This window comes from Bufo bufo, chromosome 6 (assembly GCF_905171765.1).
Source record: "Bufo bufo chromosome 6, aBufBuf1.1, whole genome shotgun sequence".
Lineage (NCBI taxonomy): Eukaryota > Metazoa > Chordata > Amphibia > Anura > Bufonidae > Bufo > Bufo bufo.
Genome location: NC_053394.1, coordinates 98,805,552 through 98,826,857, shown reverse-complemented (window position 1 = coordinate 98,826,857; position 21,306 = coordinate 98,805,552). Strand labels below are relative to the sequence as shown.

Here is a 21,306-nt window from a genome sequence, read left to right as displayed (position 1 = left end):
TGCTGCGCTTTTTGCTCCGGCCAAAAATCCGGAACACTTGCCGCAAGGCCGGATCCGGAATTAATGCCCATTGAAAGGCATTGATCCGGATCCGGCCTTAAGCTAAACGTCGTTTCGGCGCATTGCCGCATCCGACATTTAGCTTTTTCAGAGTGGTTACCATGGCTGCCGGGACGCTAAAGTCCTGGCAGCCATGGTAAAGTGTAGTGGGGAGCGGGGAGCAGTGTACTTACCGTCCGTGCGGCTCCCCGGGCGCTCCAGAGTGACGTCAGGGCGCCCCAAGCTCATGGATCATGTGATCACATGGATCACGTCATCCATGCGCATGGGGCGCTCTGACGTCATTCTGGAGCGCCCGGGGAGCCGCACGGACGGTAAGTATACCGCTCCCCCGCTCCCCACTACTACTATGGCAACCAGGACTTTAATAGCGTCCTGGGTGCCATAGTAACACTGAACGCATTTGGAAGACGGTTCCGTCTTCAAATGCTTTCAGTACACTTGCGTTTTTCCGGATCCGGAGTGTAATTCCGGCAAGTGGAGTACACGCCGGATCCGGACAACGCAAGTGTGAAAGAGGCCTTAAGGAGAGTTTTAAGAACAGGCTAAACTTCAGAAACAAGACGGCTCCACTTATAGATTTCTCTTTACATCTGTTTTCAGTTTACTACAAAACAAATTAAACATCTTCTTCAGCATTCTCATGTTAAGAAAACATTATATGGTAACTAAACGCATTTTACTCTGTGAAAAGATGAAGAAGCACTCTGACATCTGCTCACTACTCCTTTTTTTTATTTTTACCTCTCCCTTAATAAGCCAGGAATAGTGGCAGACATAATACAAGGATAAATATTATATTTAAGTGCAATAATACAAAAGGTCAATACTGGCGTTCTACAGAAAAAGATAAAAATATATTGATAAAATAATAAAGCACTAGGTGCACTCTAATTTCCTCACATAACTGTGGATGGATAATCAAAAACAACAGCAGAAACATCATATTTATGCTGATCCTATGATTATATTTATTTTTTTGCAAAAAATGAGGAATGGGGGGTCACATGTGGCTCGAGGAGCAGGTATACCTTCACGAACAATATTTTTTATACATTGTAAGATCTAAACTGATACGACTTTCAGTCTTAATTAAAAATCTATGGCAACAGACTACAAACAAACTCTGTAGAAGGGAGTGTGACTGCAAAATCAAACCACATGGGGTTTATTTGTAGCCTGTTGCCAAGGAGACACATAGGTCTGCATAAGAGCTGTAAACACATGATAGATGTTTATTTAAAGGGGTTGTCTCACGAATAATATTCTACAGTTTTCAAACCAGCACCTGGATCTCAATACTTTTATAATTGCATGTAATTAAAATTGATTATAGCTACTAAGTTATTCAATGAAATCTATATGTATAGCGCCACCTGCTGTTTGCTCTTTTTCTAATTTCTTTGTCCTGCTCAGCGAGATGGAAGCATGTGGTCAGTTCCATCCTTTAACTGCTGCTAGCTGCAGAAGACAGGACATGCCCTCTGAGAAAGGAAATGACCCCCAAGCTGGCAGTTTGAAATAAATCTAGCAGAACAATTGCAGCAATGAATGGGGAGATCTCTGGATCCATGTGAGGTACAGGGCTGGTTCTAGCTTTGTTAGGCTACTTTCCCACTCGCGTTTGGTGCGGATCCGTCATGGATCTGCACAGACGGATCCGTTCAGATAATACAACAGTCTGCGTCCGTTCAGAACAGATCCGTTTGTATTATTTTTAACATAGCCAAGACGGATCCGTCTTGAACACCATTGAAAGTCAATGGAGGACGGATCCGTTTTCTATTGTGCCATATTGTGTCAGTGACTTACATTGACTTACATTGTGGTCATAACGGATGGGTTTGGCTCAGTTTCCTCAGACGGACACCAAGACGCTGCAAGCAGCGTTTTGGTGTCCGCCTCCAAAGCGGAATGGAGATGGAACAGAGGCAAACTGATGCATTCTGAGCGGATCCTTTTCCATTCAGAATGCATTAGGGAAAAACAGATCCGTTTTGGACCGCCTGTGAGAGCCCTGAACGGATCTCACAAACGGAAAGCCAAAACGCGAGTGTGGAAGTAGCCTTAGATAGAGATTGTCATGTAATAGATTATGTATGATTTACATTAACCATTGGATAACAAAGTTACTTTTTCAATTTAGATCCATTGGAAAATTAAAATATATTGGTTTCTCGTTAAAATAAAGTGGCACTGAACAACAGTACCTGGAGTAGCAAGTGCTATGTTGGTGAATACTGTGCAGGCTACATCAGAGCTCTATTATCAGGCAGTGTGCCACATTGTCTGATATAATGTGATCCTTGCACTGATCTCAGAGACTGCAGGTGCAAGGGAGAATGTTTTTCATACAGTCTGTCCATACGGAGAGGCCAGAGTCATACATCCCTATGGCTATAGACTACATATAAGCCCCTGAGGTCAGCGTAGGCCAGATAAATCTAGCGCTCTGCTATTTTAGCAATATCTATTGATTCCTAAAGGACTGAATGCATTATAGGCTTGTATAGCTTATCCTCCTACTATGCTATGAAACAGATTGTTTCCTTTTCTTTTGATTATGTGAAAAGCTTAATTCCATTGTATGTAATCATTTTCTAATAAATATATCTAAATTGAAAAATGACACACAGTTCTGCTATATATACACCCTCCCTTTCTGTTGTTCCTCATGGTGACCAGTCCAATGTCCTGTTTCAGTTGTACATAATCCTTTAGATTGATATGAACTAAACACAGCCTATATACACATTTTTTTTTATTCCTGCATTCCCTTTTTAACCTATTTTATCTCCACAACACAAACATTACTTAGCAACACTGCTAAACTGAAATGCTATTATTCAGAAGGGTGCATTATATTCCATACAAAAACATCACAATGAAATGTCATTTTCTGTCAAACATAATCGTTAAAAAAATAAAAAATAAAAGATAATGAAAACAGCGTTGTCTCTTACTGTTAAACAGTTTAAGTGTTATAGTGCTTAAAATACCACCAGCCATCAGCACGCTAAGCAGTTGTCACTGGAAACAGTGCCTTGAAATCTATTAGGGTACCTGCAAAATCTGTGCAGGTTTTTGAGCGTTTCCACCCCAGATCTGCACCAAAAACTGCATGCGTTACTTGCGGTTTTTGGTGCGGATTTGATGTGATTTTACCACAGATCTCACCCTTGTATTGATAATGGTGAAGTCTGCATCAAAAATCGCACAAACAAATTTGCCACAAATTGTGCCATGCTCCAGATTTAAAAATCCGCACGACAGGTCAATTTCCGCACAGAAGAAAGAAGCAAAGTGTACGGGAGATTTGTCTAATTTTATACACTTTTCTGGTACTGTACTACTCTGCAGCTTTTCTGCACGTAAATCTGAGCGTAAAAAATGGCAGATGACAACAGTAAGGAAAAGGGATTGTTTTTCGTTTATTACCCCTCCCCATGTTAAATAGCAATTCTGTAGCCCATTGGCTGGGTCTGGTGCTGCAGTTCATACGTCTGCTATGTGTTTAGGTGTTAATAAAAGTTAAAGGGGTTGTCTCACTTCAGTAAATTGCATTTATCATGTAGAGAAAGTTAAAGGGCTTCTGTCACCCCACTAAAGTGTTTTTTTTTTTTTGGGCTAGTTAAATTAGTTATATTGCGATATATGAAAATATAATGCTCTTACTTACTTTGATTCAGCAGTTTCTTCTAAAAACAAAGTTTTATAATATGTAAATCAGGGCTCTACCAGCAAGTAGGGCGGCTACTTGCTGGTAGCTGCTGCAGAAAACCGCCCCCTCGTCGTGTTGATTGACAGGGCCAGCCGGGATCTCCTCCTCCGGCCAGCCCTGTCGGCATTTCAAAAATCGCGCGCCTGTGTTCATTCGGCGCAGGCGCTCTGAGATGAGGAGGCTCGTCTCCTCAGCACTCCCTCAGTGCGCCTGCGCCGGTGACGTCTTCTATTTCGGTGATGTCATCGGCGCAGGCGCACTGAGGGAGTGCTGAGGAGGCGAGCCTCCTCATCTCAGAGCGCCTGCGCCGAATGAACACAGGCGCGCGATTTTTGAAATGCCGACAGGGCTGGCCGGAGGAGGAGATCCCGGCTGGCCCTGTCAATCAACACGACGAGGGGGCGGTTTTCTGCAGCTGCTACCAGCAAGTAGCCGCCCTACTTGCTGGTAGAGCCCTGATTTACATATTATAAAACTTCGTTTTTAGAAGAAACTGCTGAATCAAAGTAAGTAAGAGCATTATATTTTCATATATCGCAATATAACTAATTTAACTAGCCCAAAAAAAAATAATCACTTTAGTGGGGTGACAGAAGCCCTTTAACACAAGGTACTTACTAATGTATTGTTATTATCCATTTTGTCTCCTTTGCTGGCTGGATTCATTTTTCCATCACATTATACAATGCTCGTTTCCATGGTTACATACCTCCCTGCAATCCATCAGTGGTCATGCTTGCACCCTAAAGGAAAAAGCATCAGCCTCTCTGGTGGCCGTGACCATGGGAGTGCACATAGGCTAGTGCTTTTTCCTATATTGTGCAAGCACGACCACCACTGATGGATTGCAGGGTGCTCTGTAACCATGGAAACGAGCATTGTATAATGTGATGGAGAAATGAATCCAGTCAGCAAAGGAAGCAAAATGGATTATAACAATACATTAGTAAGTGGCTTGTATTTACGTTCTCTACATGATAAATGCCACTTACTGACGTGAGACAACTCTTTTAAACTAATCTTTCCAAGTGACCTACTATTAATAAAGATGTTTACACCTGCCTGTTGGCCTGCAGGGCTAAAGGAGGCCATCCACATTAGACACCCTCAATATCAGCGGGATCATCTGACTATCAAATGGTTATAAATTGCTTCGCTGACAACAAAAAAGATCAAGTATTTTGGATTTCAACATTCTCGATCCTTTGTTCTCGAGGAACATAAGTTCTCGCCAGAGATGTCTGACAGCGGCTTATACGTCTCTACCATTGAGAACACATGCATGCTCTGCCAAACCGAGCGTGCATGTTCATGGGGATTTCATTTGGAATACCTGTCTGTCAAACGAGTGTTCAGCTGACAGCTACTGAAAATGTGTGAACAGCTTTTTTAAACTGTTACACATGGCTTAAAATTATTTTTGTAATATATTTTGTTGATTGATTTTATTGTTTTACTAGCAAAATAGGCAGTGCATACAGAATCCATACACCCAGCCATATACACAGTGCATGGATTCTGACAATACGTGATGCAATGAGCACACATTGCTGTTCCTGCCTGTGCCCGCTCCACTGACAGCTCTGCATAGCAAATCACTACAGGAGGCCCTGCACCAATGTGCTATGCCAGGTTTAGTGGAGCGAAGCAAGGACAGGCAGGAGTATGCGCAGCACATTGCTATCATTTTGCTAGCAAAATAATAAAATCAACTAATACATTTTTTTAGAGCATTTGTACCAGTTTTAAATACAAATGTTTATATGTTCAAGCACACATTAATGTGGGTTAAATCAGTGATGAGCCATAATGGACATGGACGGAATTAGTTTGACTTTGAGGAAACTACAGGACCATAATTTGAAGGGTTATTCCGGTTACATTAAATTATCCCCAATCCTCAGGATAGGGGATAACTATTAGATCGGCGGGGGTCCTACTGCTGGGAGCCCCACTGTATCATGAGAATGGTGGACCCATACCCAGTAAAGCCCACTGAAGTGAACGGAGCGGCCGATCGGGCATGCGCGTGGCCACTCCCTTCATTTCTATGGGAGTTCCGGAGAGAGCACTCCCATAAAAATGAATAGAGAGGCCAGTCAGGCATTTCGGGGAGGGGATCCCATTCTGATGATTGGTGACGGTCCCAGTGATAGAACCCCCACCCATATAATAGTTATTCAGCCATACAGTCTTGATTACAAAGGCCAGTCCTGCATGAAAGAGGACAAAGTTTAGCTCTGTCCTGATGCTGCTCCTTGTGGTACTCCAGTCTTAGCCAATGAAAGAAAGGACCTTCTGATGCACATATATGATTCGATGTATGGCACTGTCACGTAGCCAGTGAAGAATGAGACCTTGTCATTGGCCTTGTTAGAACCTTTCAAGGTAAGAATTCACCGTCACCAGAATCCTTTCAGTTTAAATGTTCAGCTTCTTGGCTCTTAACATTCAGTGAGCAGAATCCTAGCCATGGATTTTCTACACTTCAGCAGCATTTTCACAGTATTTACAGCACGCTTGCCAACATTTAAAAATAATTTCCAGGAACACACTGATGATAATTGGTGCATGGAAACAAGTTTGATATGATAAGTCTAACATCATTATTTCATTTTAGGCTCTAAATTCTGTGCTGATTATTGTTATAATATAACTATACAGAGGTCAGAGCTCCATTTTACTGTTGAGCTCCAGAAATATTATGAATGAAATCAGCCCTGAATCTTAGGCCTAACAATAAAATGGTGTTCACATTTTTTTTTACTTTAAAAGGGTTTTCGGGAATAATAGTTTTTTTTCTGATTCCTGCAGCCTGCCTCCGTAAACAGGACATTCATACTTACCTGCCCTCCCCCCGCTCGGGTCCTCTGTGCTGCCTCCGCTGTGCCCATGTTCCGGTCCCCACAGTGGTCACATGTTCCGCTGCAGCCAATGACTGGCTTCAGAGGTAATGTGCAGGTTGTGCTCAGGTTGTGCATTACTGAACATGTCTTTTAGCTGCAAAATAATACTGATCTTTTCTTTTCTACTTTCAGAGAACCATTTTCATTTTACAGTATCTACAATGATTTTCAGTTCCTTGGTGCTTTACCCTCCTTTAGTAATAAAGCTAAGTTAAGCATGAGCAGAGAAATAGCAAGTGAAGTTCAAGGTGAATAAATGTAAGGACATGCACTTGGGTCAAGGAAATAAGATGTGCAATTATCTATTAAATAGTAAAAGCACTAGGACAATCTTGGGGATATTGGTGGACAGTAAACTTAACTACGTGATCAATGCCAGGCAGCTGCCGTCAAGGCAAATAAAATAAAGGCATGCATCAAAAGAGGCAAAATGCGCACGACAAGAACATAGTTTTGCCACTATACAAATCACTAGAAAACTATAATACTATACCATTTTGGGTATCATCAAATTAGCAGTTATTCATTTTGGGAAAAAGGGGCAATGTAATGGTTTTTGTTTTTTTTACACCTACTGTAGGCCTATAACCATGAAAAGAGGGCATCCTCCACATTTAGAGGAAAGGAGGTTTCATCATCAGAATAGACAGGGATTCTTTACTGTAAGAGCAGTGAGACTATGAAGCCAGAAGAGGTTGTGAAGTTTGATTCATCGAAAAAAGTTCAAGAAGGGTCTGGATGAATTTCTTATAGGTACCAGATTTCTGGAGATGAGATGTTGGTCCAATGATTTATTCTCATATTTAGAGACCTAATATGTGGAAATTTGTGTCCACCTCACACAGGGATTTTTTGCCTTGCTCTAGATTAATACAGTAGGATTATAGGATGGACTTGATGAACTTGTGTCTTTTTTCATCCTCACCAACTATGTAATTGTGTAAGAATTCTGCTGGTTTCCAGTTGACTCTGACTCCAGAGCATAGAGAAACTGATGCCTGTTTTCATGCAAAACCAGCAATATTTAAATGCATCAGAATATGAATGGAGACATAAATAAAAAAAGAAATCAAAACTGGTACAAAAACACTTATTACCGTACTTGTTCCAAATAGCTTGTAAAAATCTGTATAACACTTAAAAAAGGGGAAGGTGTTGTACAGTGAGCCACAAATTACCTCCGAATCTTCTGGCTTTGCTGTTGCATCCTTCTCCCTCTTCGTCTTTTGGCCTTCATGTTTAATACGCTTTGAACTGCACATTTTTATTTTCGGCTCCACTTCTGGGGAATTGCATTCTGGTTTCCGAGGCTTGGCAGGGGGTAGCGGTTTGTCTTCCTCTCCTTTGATAAACCTTTCATAGGGTAGGATTAATCTAAATAGTCAAGAAAAACACATTAGCTCCTCATTGTAAATGCATGTAAAAGAATTATTGAATATGCACTTCAAAATACTTTTATATCCACATGTCATTTTGTGGGATTATGTTTTTTTGTTTTTTATTAATGTTCCTGTAAATAAAAAAAGCAATTTCATTAATGTACTAATTGTATGCTTAGAACTATATTGAATAACAATTGAAGCTGTGATACAGCACTGCAAGTTTTCTCTCATAAATTGTCTACACATTGTGGCAGATAATCTGCAAAGTGATCGTTTCAAACCAATGGGTTGTATACAATCTTGAAAGAAGTGACAACAAACAGGCAAGCAATGCCGCTGACCCAACCGATAACCAGCAGTCATCTAGATAATGGATGCATCTATGATAACACAGTGATTGTCTCTAGTCCGTATAGCAATACTACCCCAACAATATCACTGTATACAGACAGCCACTGATCGCAGGGTATATAAAGCCTATCACAGAACTAAAAGCCTCTGAAAACTTCTATTCTAAACACTTAAAATAAATCAAACCCTTTAGACTAAAGATATCTTCACAGATTAAAGAAAAAAGCCAATCGCATAGAGATACCACAATAGAATGATGGCAGCAATTCCCAAATACAGGTGAAACTAGAAAAAGTAGAATATCGTGCAAAAGTCCATTTATTGCAGTAATGCAACTTAAAATTAGAATATTGTAAAAAGGTTCAATATTCTAGGCTCAAAGTGTCACACACTAGTCAGCTAATTAATCCATACCCCCTGAGCAAAGGGTACCTGAGATTGGGGTTTTCATAAGCTGTAAGCCATAATCATCCAAATTATAACAAATAAAGGCTTGAAATATCTCACTTTGCATGTAATGAGTCTCATATATTAGTTTTACCTTTTAAGTTGCAATACTGAAATAAATGAATTTTACACAATATTCTAATTTTTCGAGTTTCACCTGTGCTTTAAGGGATGTAGAGGGTTATCCTGATGGGACTCATCTTTGCACTCAGTCTTACTTACAGTATGATGGGTTCTATGGAGAGGGGAGGAGGTGCAGAGAGACACATACAGACATGCTGCTCTTAGAAGTCTATGAAGAGGGGAGGGGCGATGAAGAGTGAAATGCAGTGAGAGAAGAGACAAAAAAAAGAGCTTATTTAAAGAGACGGCGGCACACATGCTCCCCTTTACAAGTTTATGGAAAGGGGATCAAAAATGCTGCTGGAGGGAGAAAATGGCACACAAAGTTTATTATATTCACATGTACTATTGATCTATGCAAAGTTTGTTGAAAAAGCATTGACTATTTAAAAGTCCATCGATCCATACCCTTGCACAGAAGCTCCACCATTTCCCTGTCTGTACAACCCAGCTAGTCACCTTCTGAACGACAACCTCTCTAGATGTGATTGGCTGCACCCATCAACCAAACAGAGCGTCATTATTATTTTTTTTATTCCAAAAAGAAGTAAAGCAAGACATTTTGACAGATATGGTCCCCTGCATCGAAGCATAGCCATGAGTTATCATAAGCCGTACACATGCTGCTGGGGGATTTATGACATTAACATTTTAATCACAATTATCGAAAAATAGAGGCATGAAACAATGTACTATTTAATAATCTCTTTTTCAGTCATAGCCGAGTTCTGGATATTAAAGAAGAACATAACTGTGTTATAATTAGAAGAGATGGATTATATTACAATCTCAGTTTCAACTTCAATGATGAACTTTTTTTCTTCTTCTTCCAAATGCATTTGGCATGATTAATGACTCAGTGTGGGATTAATGCACAACTCAGCGACTTCACAATGTGAGGACTGTTATCCAGAACATTATGTTGTTTTAAAGACAAATTAATTTAGTGGAGCCAAAGCTCTGTTTATAGTACATATATTCACTTTAGAGGAAGTGCTGTATGTTTTAGTTACATAGAGATTTTAGGTTGAGGCAGCTGTGAGGCCTTGTTTTTGCAGGACAAGTTGTACTTTCTAGACCATTTTGGAGTATTTAACATTCATTTTTTGAGGCAGGTGAAAAGCAATTCCACCATTTTTTTAATTTACAGTGATGTCACTGTACAAAAATATGGCATTTTTTTTTCAAGATTTTATGATTTATTTTTAATAAACTTATTTTTATTTAAATTTTTTAAAATGTAACAAACTTAATTTCATTTTTTTTCGTCCTACTACACCAGAGGACATTTTCATTTTTCTAAGGGTTTGTCTGAGTTAAATAGAAACTTGTTCAGTGCAAACAGGTCCCCACTGCAGCCAATCACTGGCCTCAGCAGTGACGTCCTGTACACTGCTGAGTGACCTGTGTACATGGAACTTCACTGCTACAGCCAGGAAGATAACATCAGTGGTGGGGAGGACCAGAGAGCAGTGCTGTAAGTGGCAGAGGAGAAAAGGGGAGAGTATGGATTTTCCAAGCGGGTTGTTCATCTAGAGCAAATATGAAGGCCATTTTGCCCTCTTTCCTGCTGTCATTTATAGTGGCAAAGCAATCTCTGAGGCACAAAATACACCAAGTGATAAACCATGCATTTAAAGAGAAAGAATTACCGAGCAGTGTAAATTGTATTATTTATGAAGAGAGGTGCTTTATCCCCAAATATCAGTTAAAAACTGCTGCTCTATTCAACAGGGGCAGATTTACCGAAACAAGACACCAATCATAAGAATGCTCTCATTTTTTAACCTGCTCCTGAAATAATGGCAGCTGGAATCTGATTGGATACTGTGAACAGCGCCTCCATTTTTCATGTACACTCACTGTCATAAGCGTTACAGAAATTAACCATTGGGGAACATAATTCATTAAGGGCGCATGCTCTGACATTGTATGTGTAAGAAAATAACATGAATTATGTTCTCTAGCCCAGGGATTGGCAGCCTGCCAATGAGGCTAAACAGAGCCCATGGGGAATATTCATCCTCAGATCCCATTACAAACTGAGTTTAAACATGTTACAGCTGCTGAAACTGTAAACTGTTCCCTCTATGAAGACTTACCAAAATAATAAATGGCTGCCAAATACCGGCCTCCTGCAGTAATATTACAGCTCATATTTACATAATGAAGAGAATGGAAAAAACAGAGGGGGTCGTGTATAAAAATAAGGACACCATAAACAATGCAATCTCCGCTAGCAACCGCTGCTTTGTAAAGAATATAGCAAAGGTTTTTCAAGAAGAAAACGTGATACACTGGGGCAGATTTACTAATACTGTCAAACTATGCACTGTCCAAGAATACGAATTCTAGTCTTAATGTTAGACAAATTTATGATTCTGATACAAGGACCTTTATAGGATGTGGAATATCATAAATTGCCCATGAGATTTACGCCAGAATTGTTGTCTGTGTGTCCAAATTTTGTCCAAAACGGTGGTATTTTTGACAAAAAATTAGCAAACAGCTGAGAAGACGGTATGATGAAATGTCTAGAGCCTAATGCTCACACTAAACATGCCAGCAAAGGTGTCTAATGTATCTGATGTGTTTATTAGGAGTAAATTTCATCAAACTGATCGACCAAGTGAAATATTTCACCACAGTATAAAACATATGGCACTATCATGTGGGGTATAGTACCATCAAATAGGGTTTGTAAACCACATGAATCTTCTTTGGGCATTGAAAACAATATGGATGACAGAAGCAACAACTTCTCTGAAGAAGGACACATAACAGAAGAAATAGATTACTAATACTGCCTATACGTTAGACAGTGTCATAATACCCCTTTTTAAGTTCTATGCCAGGCTGCCCAAAAGAAAACATAATGCAAAGAAATATAGACAAAGCAAATAAATGTAGACAATGACCTACTCACAGCTACCCTTTAAAGAGAACCTGTCACCACAAAATACAGTACCTTCTGCAGGCAGCATGTTACAGAGCAGGAGATGCTGAGCAGATTGATATATAGTCTTATGGGGAAAAAGTCAGTAAAACTTGTACATTACCTTTAAATTTCTGCTGTTTCTGACTTCAGTTGTACATGGGGGAGGTGTTATCGGTGATTGATAGCATTCTCTGTGTAAGTGTGTATACAGAGATAGCTGTCAGTTACTGATAGCTGGACACAGGGGAGATGTTAGCAGTGATCTGCTGAGCTCCTCCTGCTCTATAACATGCTGCCTGCATGCATTGCATTTTGTAGTGACAGGTCCTAGCAATTCCAGCAATACCCTTATATTAAGGAGTTACCTTTCTAATTCACTGCTATATTATGTAAAGGGATTATACTTCAAACATAATTTAAAAAAATCAAATATCTGGAGTAATGTACCGTGCTATTTTAACTATATTGATGCAAAAGACAATGCTTTCCAGTGTAATTTTCAACTTTTTTCTATTTTTACTGACATTATCTGGAGGCCTTCTGCCAGTTTGTCACACGAGACAATCAATCACCAATATCTCCCTGCCGTGCACTGCAATGAACTGTTGTTAACCCTTTATAGAAAATAGTCTCTCACAGATAGACCCAGAGATACATAAGGTATGCAGTGCCCCCACAATTTCCTTCTGCACTGTGTACAGAGAGATAGAGCTGTACACGTCTATGAGTTTAGAAGTGGGGAGGAATGGTGTGTGAAGCTACTTCTCTGAGATCACTACAGCAGCACTGACAGAAGCTACTGCCATGTAAGTCCACCTGCAGGAGAAGGTGAACAGAATCTCAGCCACAAGAGAAACAGCAGGGGCGCGACCAGGGTGAAAAATGTACAGAAAAATACCTCACAATATTTTTTATTTCATGTATATTGCAATAATACTTCATTTGCATAGTACAGTAAAACTTTTGGTGGGATGACCCTCTTTCAAGGGTTCCAAAAATGTTTAAAGAGTCGTATTGTTTTCAATCATGAGCTCCTATCTTGTGACTCAAGGATAGTTGGCCAAAAACACTAAGCACAATTTGCTAGCAGCATAAGAAATAATTGTTATAGTAACAAACTAGCAGAGCTAATGTGCATTTTGATCAAACAGAATTACAGTATCACAACAACTGAAGCATACTGAGCAGCGCTGAACATTTTAGGGCTCATTAGGGCTCTAAATGATGGCAACACACAAGAAAATGCTTCACCCTGTACATCTTTTTCTAAATATTTAAAATCCTTTGCAATGCAAGTGGATTCTGCAGTCCTAATTATTAACTTAATAGGATAACTCCACGTAATGTGCTTCTTTGTCTCCTGGAATTCATTTTCAGTATTTAAGTGCAAGTATTTCATCAAAAACTATTCGGCAGCTGCAGACTCCTCTGTTAGATAAAGGCACTAGTGACCCGGCGATAATGTGTCCAGACCATATTCTATTGCAGATCCGAGAGGAAGCTGGTCTGGGGTTCTATGTGCGTGTGATACAATAAGCCTTAATACAGTCATATCTCATTGAGATAACTGTTCCATTACTTTCTTCTTCAGTTCACGGCTAATTGGGGTCCCCCAACCGCCTTCCGAAGAACATGGAAGAGTTTATGAAGTAGAGAAACATTTTCATGTTAAGTTACTTTTTTTTCCACTGAGCTCAGCAGTTGGCAGTGAGACAGCAGCAAAAATACATTTCACACAGCTGGTCATAGGCCTAGAGCCAAGAGCTGAAAATCTGGAATTAAATGTTTCTTGTATCTAAAGAGAGCCATGACTAAGGTAAAACTGAATGAAAACACAAGCTCCTATTCAGTGGAGTGGAGTAAATGCTGCAGAAGGGAGGTAGAGCCTACTTTGTCAAATATTTTTGGGCCAGGTCTACACGGCACTTTTCTTCTATGCAACTTTTGTAATATTAGTTAGCCTTGACATATTGTAGTCTCAATGTTTTTGTAGTTATAGAGGCCTTTTCTGGTATTTTAGCCAATTTTGAGATATTTGGTGATTTTTTTTCTTTATACCCTTAATTTAGCCATCTTAATTTAATACAGTCCCCAAAAAGTGCTTTATTTGGTGCCCATGGTACTGCTAAAGAGGTAGAAGAAAACAGAGGCATTGCTGTGACATTCTGACTACAGAAAGTCAGACTAAAAAATTGTTGTACAGTGTTTTTATTATTTTTTTTAAATGGCTGCGTTCTTCCAGAAACAGCACCACGTCTGTCTACAGGTTGTGTGTGGTATTGCAATTCAGTCCCATTCACTGTAATGAAGCTGAGATGCAATACCAGACACGACTCAAGGACAGGCGTGGTGCTGTTTCTGCAAGAAAGCGGCCATGTTTTTGTTATCCTGGACAACCCATTAAATAACAACAGGACTGAAATACTGTTGTTCTTAAGGAAGCCAGTAATTGATCGTACATACTACAGATATGCTATTACTTACTACGATAGGAAAACCCCTCCTAGGATCTCACAGATCCTATACCGCTCCCATTCCAATGCTGGTCTCGGCTTCCTTGTGCCTCTTGACATGCAGGACATATCTGCTGAGATAGTCACTGACTAAGACTAGTCACTGACGTGGCCAATGATTGAGTGGGCATTTCCTGCGTTCCAAGAGGGAACATGAGATACTCATCTCGCTGATTGATCTGGCAGGGAATTGGAGAGAGGAGTATCCCATTTGTTTCATACTGTTAAGCCATTCTGAGCATATCTAAAAACAAAAAATGGAGGCCAGAAAGTCCCTTTAACTTGCCCCTAGGGAGGAAGCATGTAAGATATATAAATTCAATGTATGCTATGGTAATACATATAACAAATTCTAACAAAATGGGTAATAGGAGAGCGGCTTGACATTATGTCGCACTACACCTTTAAATGTTGTACGTCCACTTTTGTTGCTTGGCGTGTTCTCAGATTAATACATTATGTTGTTCCGTCAATAATAAAGCACATACATATTTACTGCACTGCTCTGGGGATTACATGCAATTCTAAAACCATATGAACAATTGCTGTCCAAAAAGGTCTCTGCAATTTTCTCTGAAAGTCCCCCCCAGCCATCCTGGTAATAATACAACATAAATGCCCACAGGATGTGATCTTATCATTTGATTATGAGAGAGGTTGCATTTTCTGCTTGCTCTTAACAGCACAAGAGCTAGTCTAAATGGATTTCTCGTATTTTCAAGCTGCAACACTAAAGAATCAGCAGAGGTCATTGTAAAGTAAACTGTGCCCCCTCCCCATCCCCGCACTAATGAGGGCTATATTTATCTAGCCATGCGTGAAATAATAGGTTGTGACTGTAAAGGCAGAATAATAGGATGGGAATACAGTATGCATACCCTGATACCATCATGTCCACTGATTACATAAGGAATGTCATCAACGCTGGATTAAAGGGCTGAAAAAATATAGTCTGATGTCTGCTACATAAGAAAACCCTGAAGTGGTATCATATACATATTAACTCTGCGAAGTCAGGGGAGCAATGCTTTTAACATGTGTTTATTGTACATAATACTAAGAGGGAAATAAGGGGGTCATTTATTAAGACCAGCGTTTCAGGCGCCTGTCTTAATAACCCCTATAAAGTTCTGAAGAGGTGCCGGCCTCTACGTAACTTTGCAGCTTCCTTGCTGTCTTACATTTAGACCATTTCTACACCTAAAACAGGCATAGAAAATGATGACCTGGTGGCCGGTCCTCTTCCCCGCTTACGCCATGCCCACTTTTTTAGACCAGGTGTGAGTGGGTAAGAGTCGCAGATTGCGCCACAAATAACCTTTGCGCCACAATCTGCGCCAGAAATATATTTCTGATTATAAATGACCCCCTGTACTATATAAACCTTAAAGAGGTTATCCAGGAATCTGATATTGATGACCAATCCTCAGGATAGCTCATCAATGTCATATCCACAGGAGTCTGACATCCGGCAACCCCAATGATCAGCTGTCTGAGGAGGCAGCTGGGCTTCTCGGAGCGCCTGTGAGCGTTGTGGTCTCTCACTCACTTGAATGGGACTGAACTGTGCCTAGGCCATCTGACCGATGTATAGTGACATCACTGCCTAGGAAGAGGCCTAAGTGCTCACAGAGTGCTACGGCCTCTTCTAACAGATGATCAGCGGGGGTCCCTTTAGTCGGACTCCCATCGACTCCCGGAGGATAAGTTATCAATATGAAATTCACTGATAACCCCTTTAATTGAAGATCTTGGGGATTAGCACTTGAGTATGTAGTGTATGGTTTGCGCTGCAGTCCCCTCATACAGCTACATATATGTACACTATCAGGCCACTGATTAAGCTGCATACATAGGGGGGAATTTATCATGAGAGGAATATCTGAAGTCAGTTTTGCTTGACTCTGCGTTGGTGTACTTAATAACATTTATCAAATGTCACATGTGGTTTGATAAAATGTTTCTTATCCTTAAACTTAACACTTTAGTCTAAAATAACTACTCCAGTTTTTGTACTCCACCCTACTGGAGTGAGATTGCAACTTTTTTTTAAAAAGTCTCAATGATGAATCTGGAGTGAAACTCATTAACGTAGCTAACCATGCCCACTTCCCCACCCATATTTTAAAACTGGAGTGAATGGTGTAAAACTGCAAAAAGTGGCAAACTTTTTGCACAAGCAAGTGCAGAAAGTCGCAAGAGGACTATTTTGCAACTTTTTGAAGCCAGAATTCTGGAGTGAAGGCATGATAAATCAGGGCCATAGAGTTAGAGATATACACAGTTGGTGGAGATACATAAGGAAAAACACATCCTGCTCACGCTGCACTACTCCCTTATACAAGCAAAAGTTAAAATCACAGAGAGTCACTTTAAGGAGATTCTTATCTTCTGCTTGCTATGATTTTATAGGTAGAGCTAAATGTCAAGATGCACTATGCAGCCGTCATCATGTAACCCAAGTCTAAGCTTTCCTGATCCAGGACTACAGCAGCCTCATCCATAGACACAACTGTTTTTCCTAGAAGAATGTGACTGCAGGATGGAGAGAGGGTTAGGATTGGCCAAGACCAAATAGGCTACCAGTCCTAAAAATGCATTGCTGGGCATCGTAAACATCAGAGTGTTACATTTTGGAATCCTGCCCTCAAAGTCCTTGGTTGGAAGTTCAGAGACGCATTGCCTTGCTATGTCTACATGGCACTGTATCTTACTTTACACCTGTCACTTCAGGCAACATGTCAAGCATGAAACCGATGAAGTGTCAAAATAAAGAGTCTTGTAGAATGGTTTATGGCCTCTATGAGCAGTGGTGATGACTGATGACATATTATGATTACTCGTTAAACCCTGACAACAGAGGGAATTTACTCCACATGTCCCCTGTGAGACTCTGCTCAATTATTACTATTGGCTCAAACCTTTTCTTAAGTTAAAGAAAGGACTCCTGAGCTTGTGTGATATAATGGAGAGGACTTCTAGGATTTGTTTAGTAGCATGTGGCGTACAACTCGTTTGCAGGAGCACCATGGGAAAGGGGAAAGCAGGTAAGTAGAAAGCTAAGGCCTTTTTCACATGAGCGTGACGGATTAGTGGAAACTCACACTATATTGCAAGCAAGTTCAGTCAGTTTTTTCCACGCCGGTGCAATGTGTTTTGATGCGTTTTTCATGCGCGTGATAAAAAACTGAAGGTTTACAAACAACATCTCCTAGCAACCATCAGTGAAAACGCATCGCATCCGCACTTTCTTCCCGATGCAATGTGTTTTTCCCTGAAGCCCCATTTACTTCTACAGGGCCAGGGATGCGTGAAAAACACAGAATATAGAACATGCTGTGTTTTTCACGCAACGCAGAACTGGTGCGTGAAAAAAAAACGCTCATGTACACAAACCTATTGAAATGAATGGGTCAGGATTCAGTGCGGGTGCTGTGCGTTCATGTCACGCATTGCACCCGAGCGGAAAACTCGCTTGTGTGAAAGGGGCTTAAAGTGACAACTTTGGAACCTGCGATCTAAGCAGTTTTTGGAATAATTTCGGCTGGGGCGGGGGAGGGTTTGGAGGTGACACAGTTGATGACAATACTGAAGGATAATGTAGAAAAACTATTGTTCCAAATGCATGTCCAACATGAAGGCACTTTTATTCTCTCTGACACTTGCTCAACAAACCAGGAAAACAAGTGCTCCCCAGGTTCTAGTCTGTGCCCCTGTGCCCTCCTTTGTTAAAAGTGCTTTAGAGATCAGGACCGGCATATTAATTAGTTGCACCGACAAACCATGTACATGTCTATTCGTACTGTGTTTGCAGTTCTTTGTTGCAGGTATACTTTAGGAGGATTCCCCAATGTATTCTTCCAACAAATGCCACTGTACACAATGACATAACTGGAAAGAAAAAAATATTTTGGCCTATGTCAAGTGAATGTGACTATGGATATGTTTGACATATGTGATGGGAGCTTTCCTGGGGCATACACCAAATGAACGAGGCCAACACAGTGTGAGTACATCCTAACTGCACATTACACAAATTGCCCATAATTAACAAGTTACTCTTAGGCCACTTCATGTGGTGGCATGATATTTAGTTTGGATCAGTCTATATAAGCATAATTAAATTCAGGAGTGGAACCTGCACAGGTAGAAAGTATAGTGGAAGCAAATATCTATATTTTGGGTCCTCAACGGGGTTAAGAATACTTTATGGCATGAATGAGACCTGTTGTGCTTCTGTCTTACTTTTTTGTATTTATTTTTATATTTATTTTATTCACTTGGATGGCAACTTAGGTCTGTGCCATCTAGAGTGCTTTTTGCCTTTCTCTGGATAACCTTGGGTTTGTAAGTTTTAGACGGTGGAACTCGATAGACTTTTTTCAACCAATACTTTCCATATACATACTATATGTCTGTTATTTATCTCTTGCAGTATCACCCATGGCCAGCAGATGGTGACAAAGAACCAAACCATTTTTTCCCAAAGCTAGGTGATTTCTATGTTTGTCAATTACTCTACACCACAATTAATATAGACTGAAACCAGTTATTCTTAGTCTTCACTTTACACGTACGAACAACTCTTTTAAACAGTCACCAGACTGACTGGTAATTGTCAAAACTGCCCACAATCTCACAGGACAATGACAATTCTTTAATCCCTTATCCGCCATACCACACAGTTACCAGATTATCTGCAATTTGAGCTTACTAATCAGGCATGTAGAAAAAAAGACTTGCAGGACCCTAATATCTGATCTGTGCTGGATAAACTGGCCTCGGAAACTGGAAAAGTAACTTGAGAGAAAAAAGAAAAACTTCTAGATTAGTGTCTGTTACATATTGAATCCTCTAAAGATTTCTTTAACAATTGTGGTCACAAAGCAATGAATACTTCCTCCACTAAAAATACTTATCAGTCAGCTTTAATACACAGCACAAGCCGGCCTTGATAAAGTATTCCTTGTGAGCTCTAATGAGTTCTGCAAAGTGATCACTTTCTCAGAAAGGATAATGTCATTTTTGAAGCTTGTATCAAAAAAGCTGGCATTAAGATTCGTAAATTGCAAATTCGACCTATGAAGTGACTAATACCACCACGGTACAGTCACACATTAGAAGGAAAATAATCTATCCAGATACAGCCGTCATTTCCTTTTATTTTCCTTTATAATATAAGATTAACATTAGCGAGGTGGAGGGATGAGAAAAAACAAAACACTGGGAACAGTGGGTGGCTTAGCATTCATCTCCGACGACAAAGCTTCTACTTAAATGAAAGCAGCTTCTTTTCATAGGGAGCCTGTCTGAAGCAGAGGCATGCTTAAAATCAATAAAGTAAAGCAAACTAATATTCGCCTCGTCATTTCACATATCAATAGTTGTGCTTTCATATTAATACTTGGGAAATGTATTTTCCCCTGCTCAAGTCAATGCAGCTCCTGCTGCAATTCATCTACATAGAAACGTGTTTCATACACTGCTCTGAAATTAAATAAAGGTGCGAGGAGAACACAGGCTTTTAGTTTTTCCAGCGGAATTTATGAAAATCCAATGCAAGGCTTCGGCAAAGGTCACACATCTATTACAGTAAGTAATCTGGACTCCTGCCAGTGGGTCTAGGAAAGACGGCGGAGGACAATTTTACATTTGCAAATTGTAAAACTCTCAAGGGATGTCATTTTTTTCTCAATCAAAATCACTGTATCAAGAAAAGGTTATTTTCAGGAAATGTTATTTCATGGCAAGATCATACATATGTCCTTCACAGTGGTTGTGCAGAATATGTACTATAAATGCCAGGAATTCATTATATATACACTATAAGCATATATATATATCTTTTAAGGCTACTTTCACACTTGCGGCAGTGTGATCCGGCGGGCAGTTCTGTCGGCGGAACTGCCCGCCGGATCCGCCGATTTGGATGTGACTGAAAGCATTTGTGAGACGGATCCGGATGCGGATCCGTCTCACAAATGCATTGCAAGAACGGATCCTTCTCTCCACTTGTCATGCGGACAGACAGATCCATCTTGTATTTTTTCCCCCCATTTTTCCCCCCCATTTTTTCCCCATTTTTTTTCCCCATTTTTACCGGCACTAATACATTCCTATGGGGAAAAATGTCGGGCAGATTATCGGGAAACAAACGTTACTACGAACGCTTATTCCCAATAATCTGCCCATGTAAATGTGCTGTCGATCACTTGATGAACGAGCAAAATGTTCGTTCATCAAGTAAAATAGTCGTTTATGCAGCACATTATTTTCTCGGCAGCAGATCATGTTGTGTAAAAAGAAATCTGCTGCTCAGAAACAATGAATCTGTATGAGGACGAGGGATGGCACTTGCGATTGCTAGTCCTCATACAGTGGAGGTGATCACTGCATGTAAATGCAGCTCTTCGCCTCCACTGGCGAACAGGAATTTATCAGGATGGAATGTTTATCGATAATTGTCTGCTGGGTCAGCACATGTAAATGCGCCTTTAGGTCTTTAGGATTTAAAGTCAATGTTGAGATCTTTGCAGATATGGAACGGGGAAGTACAATGTTGTTGGCTGAATATGGTGTGAAACTTAAAGGGGTTGTGCAGCCTGTTTATAATGTAAGTACTTGTTCCATTCAAGTGAATGGAATGAATACTTGTAATTAAACTGCACTTCCGAGACAACGGGCAGTATAATGAAGAGGAAGCAGTGCTTGCATAGAGCGCTGACTCCTCTTCAAACTGCTGATCGGCAGGGGGGCTGGGTGTTGGACCCCCGCCAATCAGATATTGATGACCTATCCTGAGGATAGGTTATCATTATAAACAGGCTGCACAACCCCTTTAACCTTCTCAAGTCTAGGGTAAGAT

General features: G+C 40.3%; 1 protein-coding gene across 2 annotated transcripts in view; it reads right to left on the bottom strand.

Annotated features, from left to right (window-relative positions):
• The window catches only part of ARID5B (AT-rich interaction domain 5B), a 302,008-nt gene that overhangs the window by 8,021 nt on the left and 272,681 nt on the right, over positions 1-21,306 (bottom strand). For both annotated transcript variants that reach the window (XM_040437893.1, XM_040437894.1), the window contains one exon: positions 7,866-8,061. In XM_040437893.1, coding sequence (XP_040293827.1) covers positions 7,866-8,061 — 196 coding nt within the window. The remainder of the gene's footprint in view (positions 1-7,865; positions 8,062-21,306) is intronic.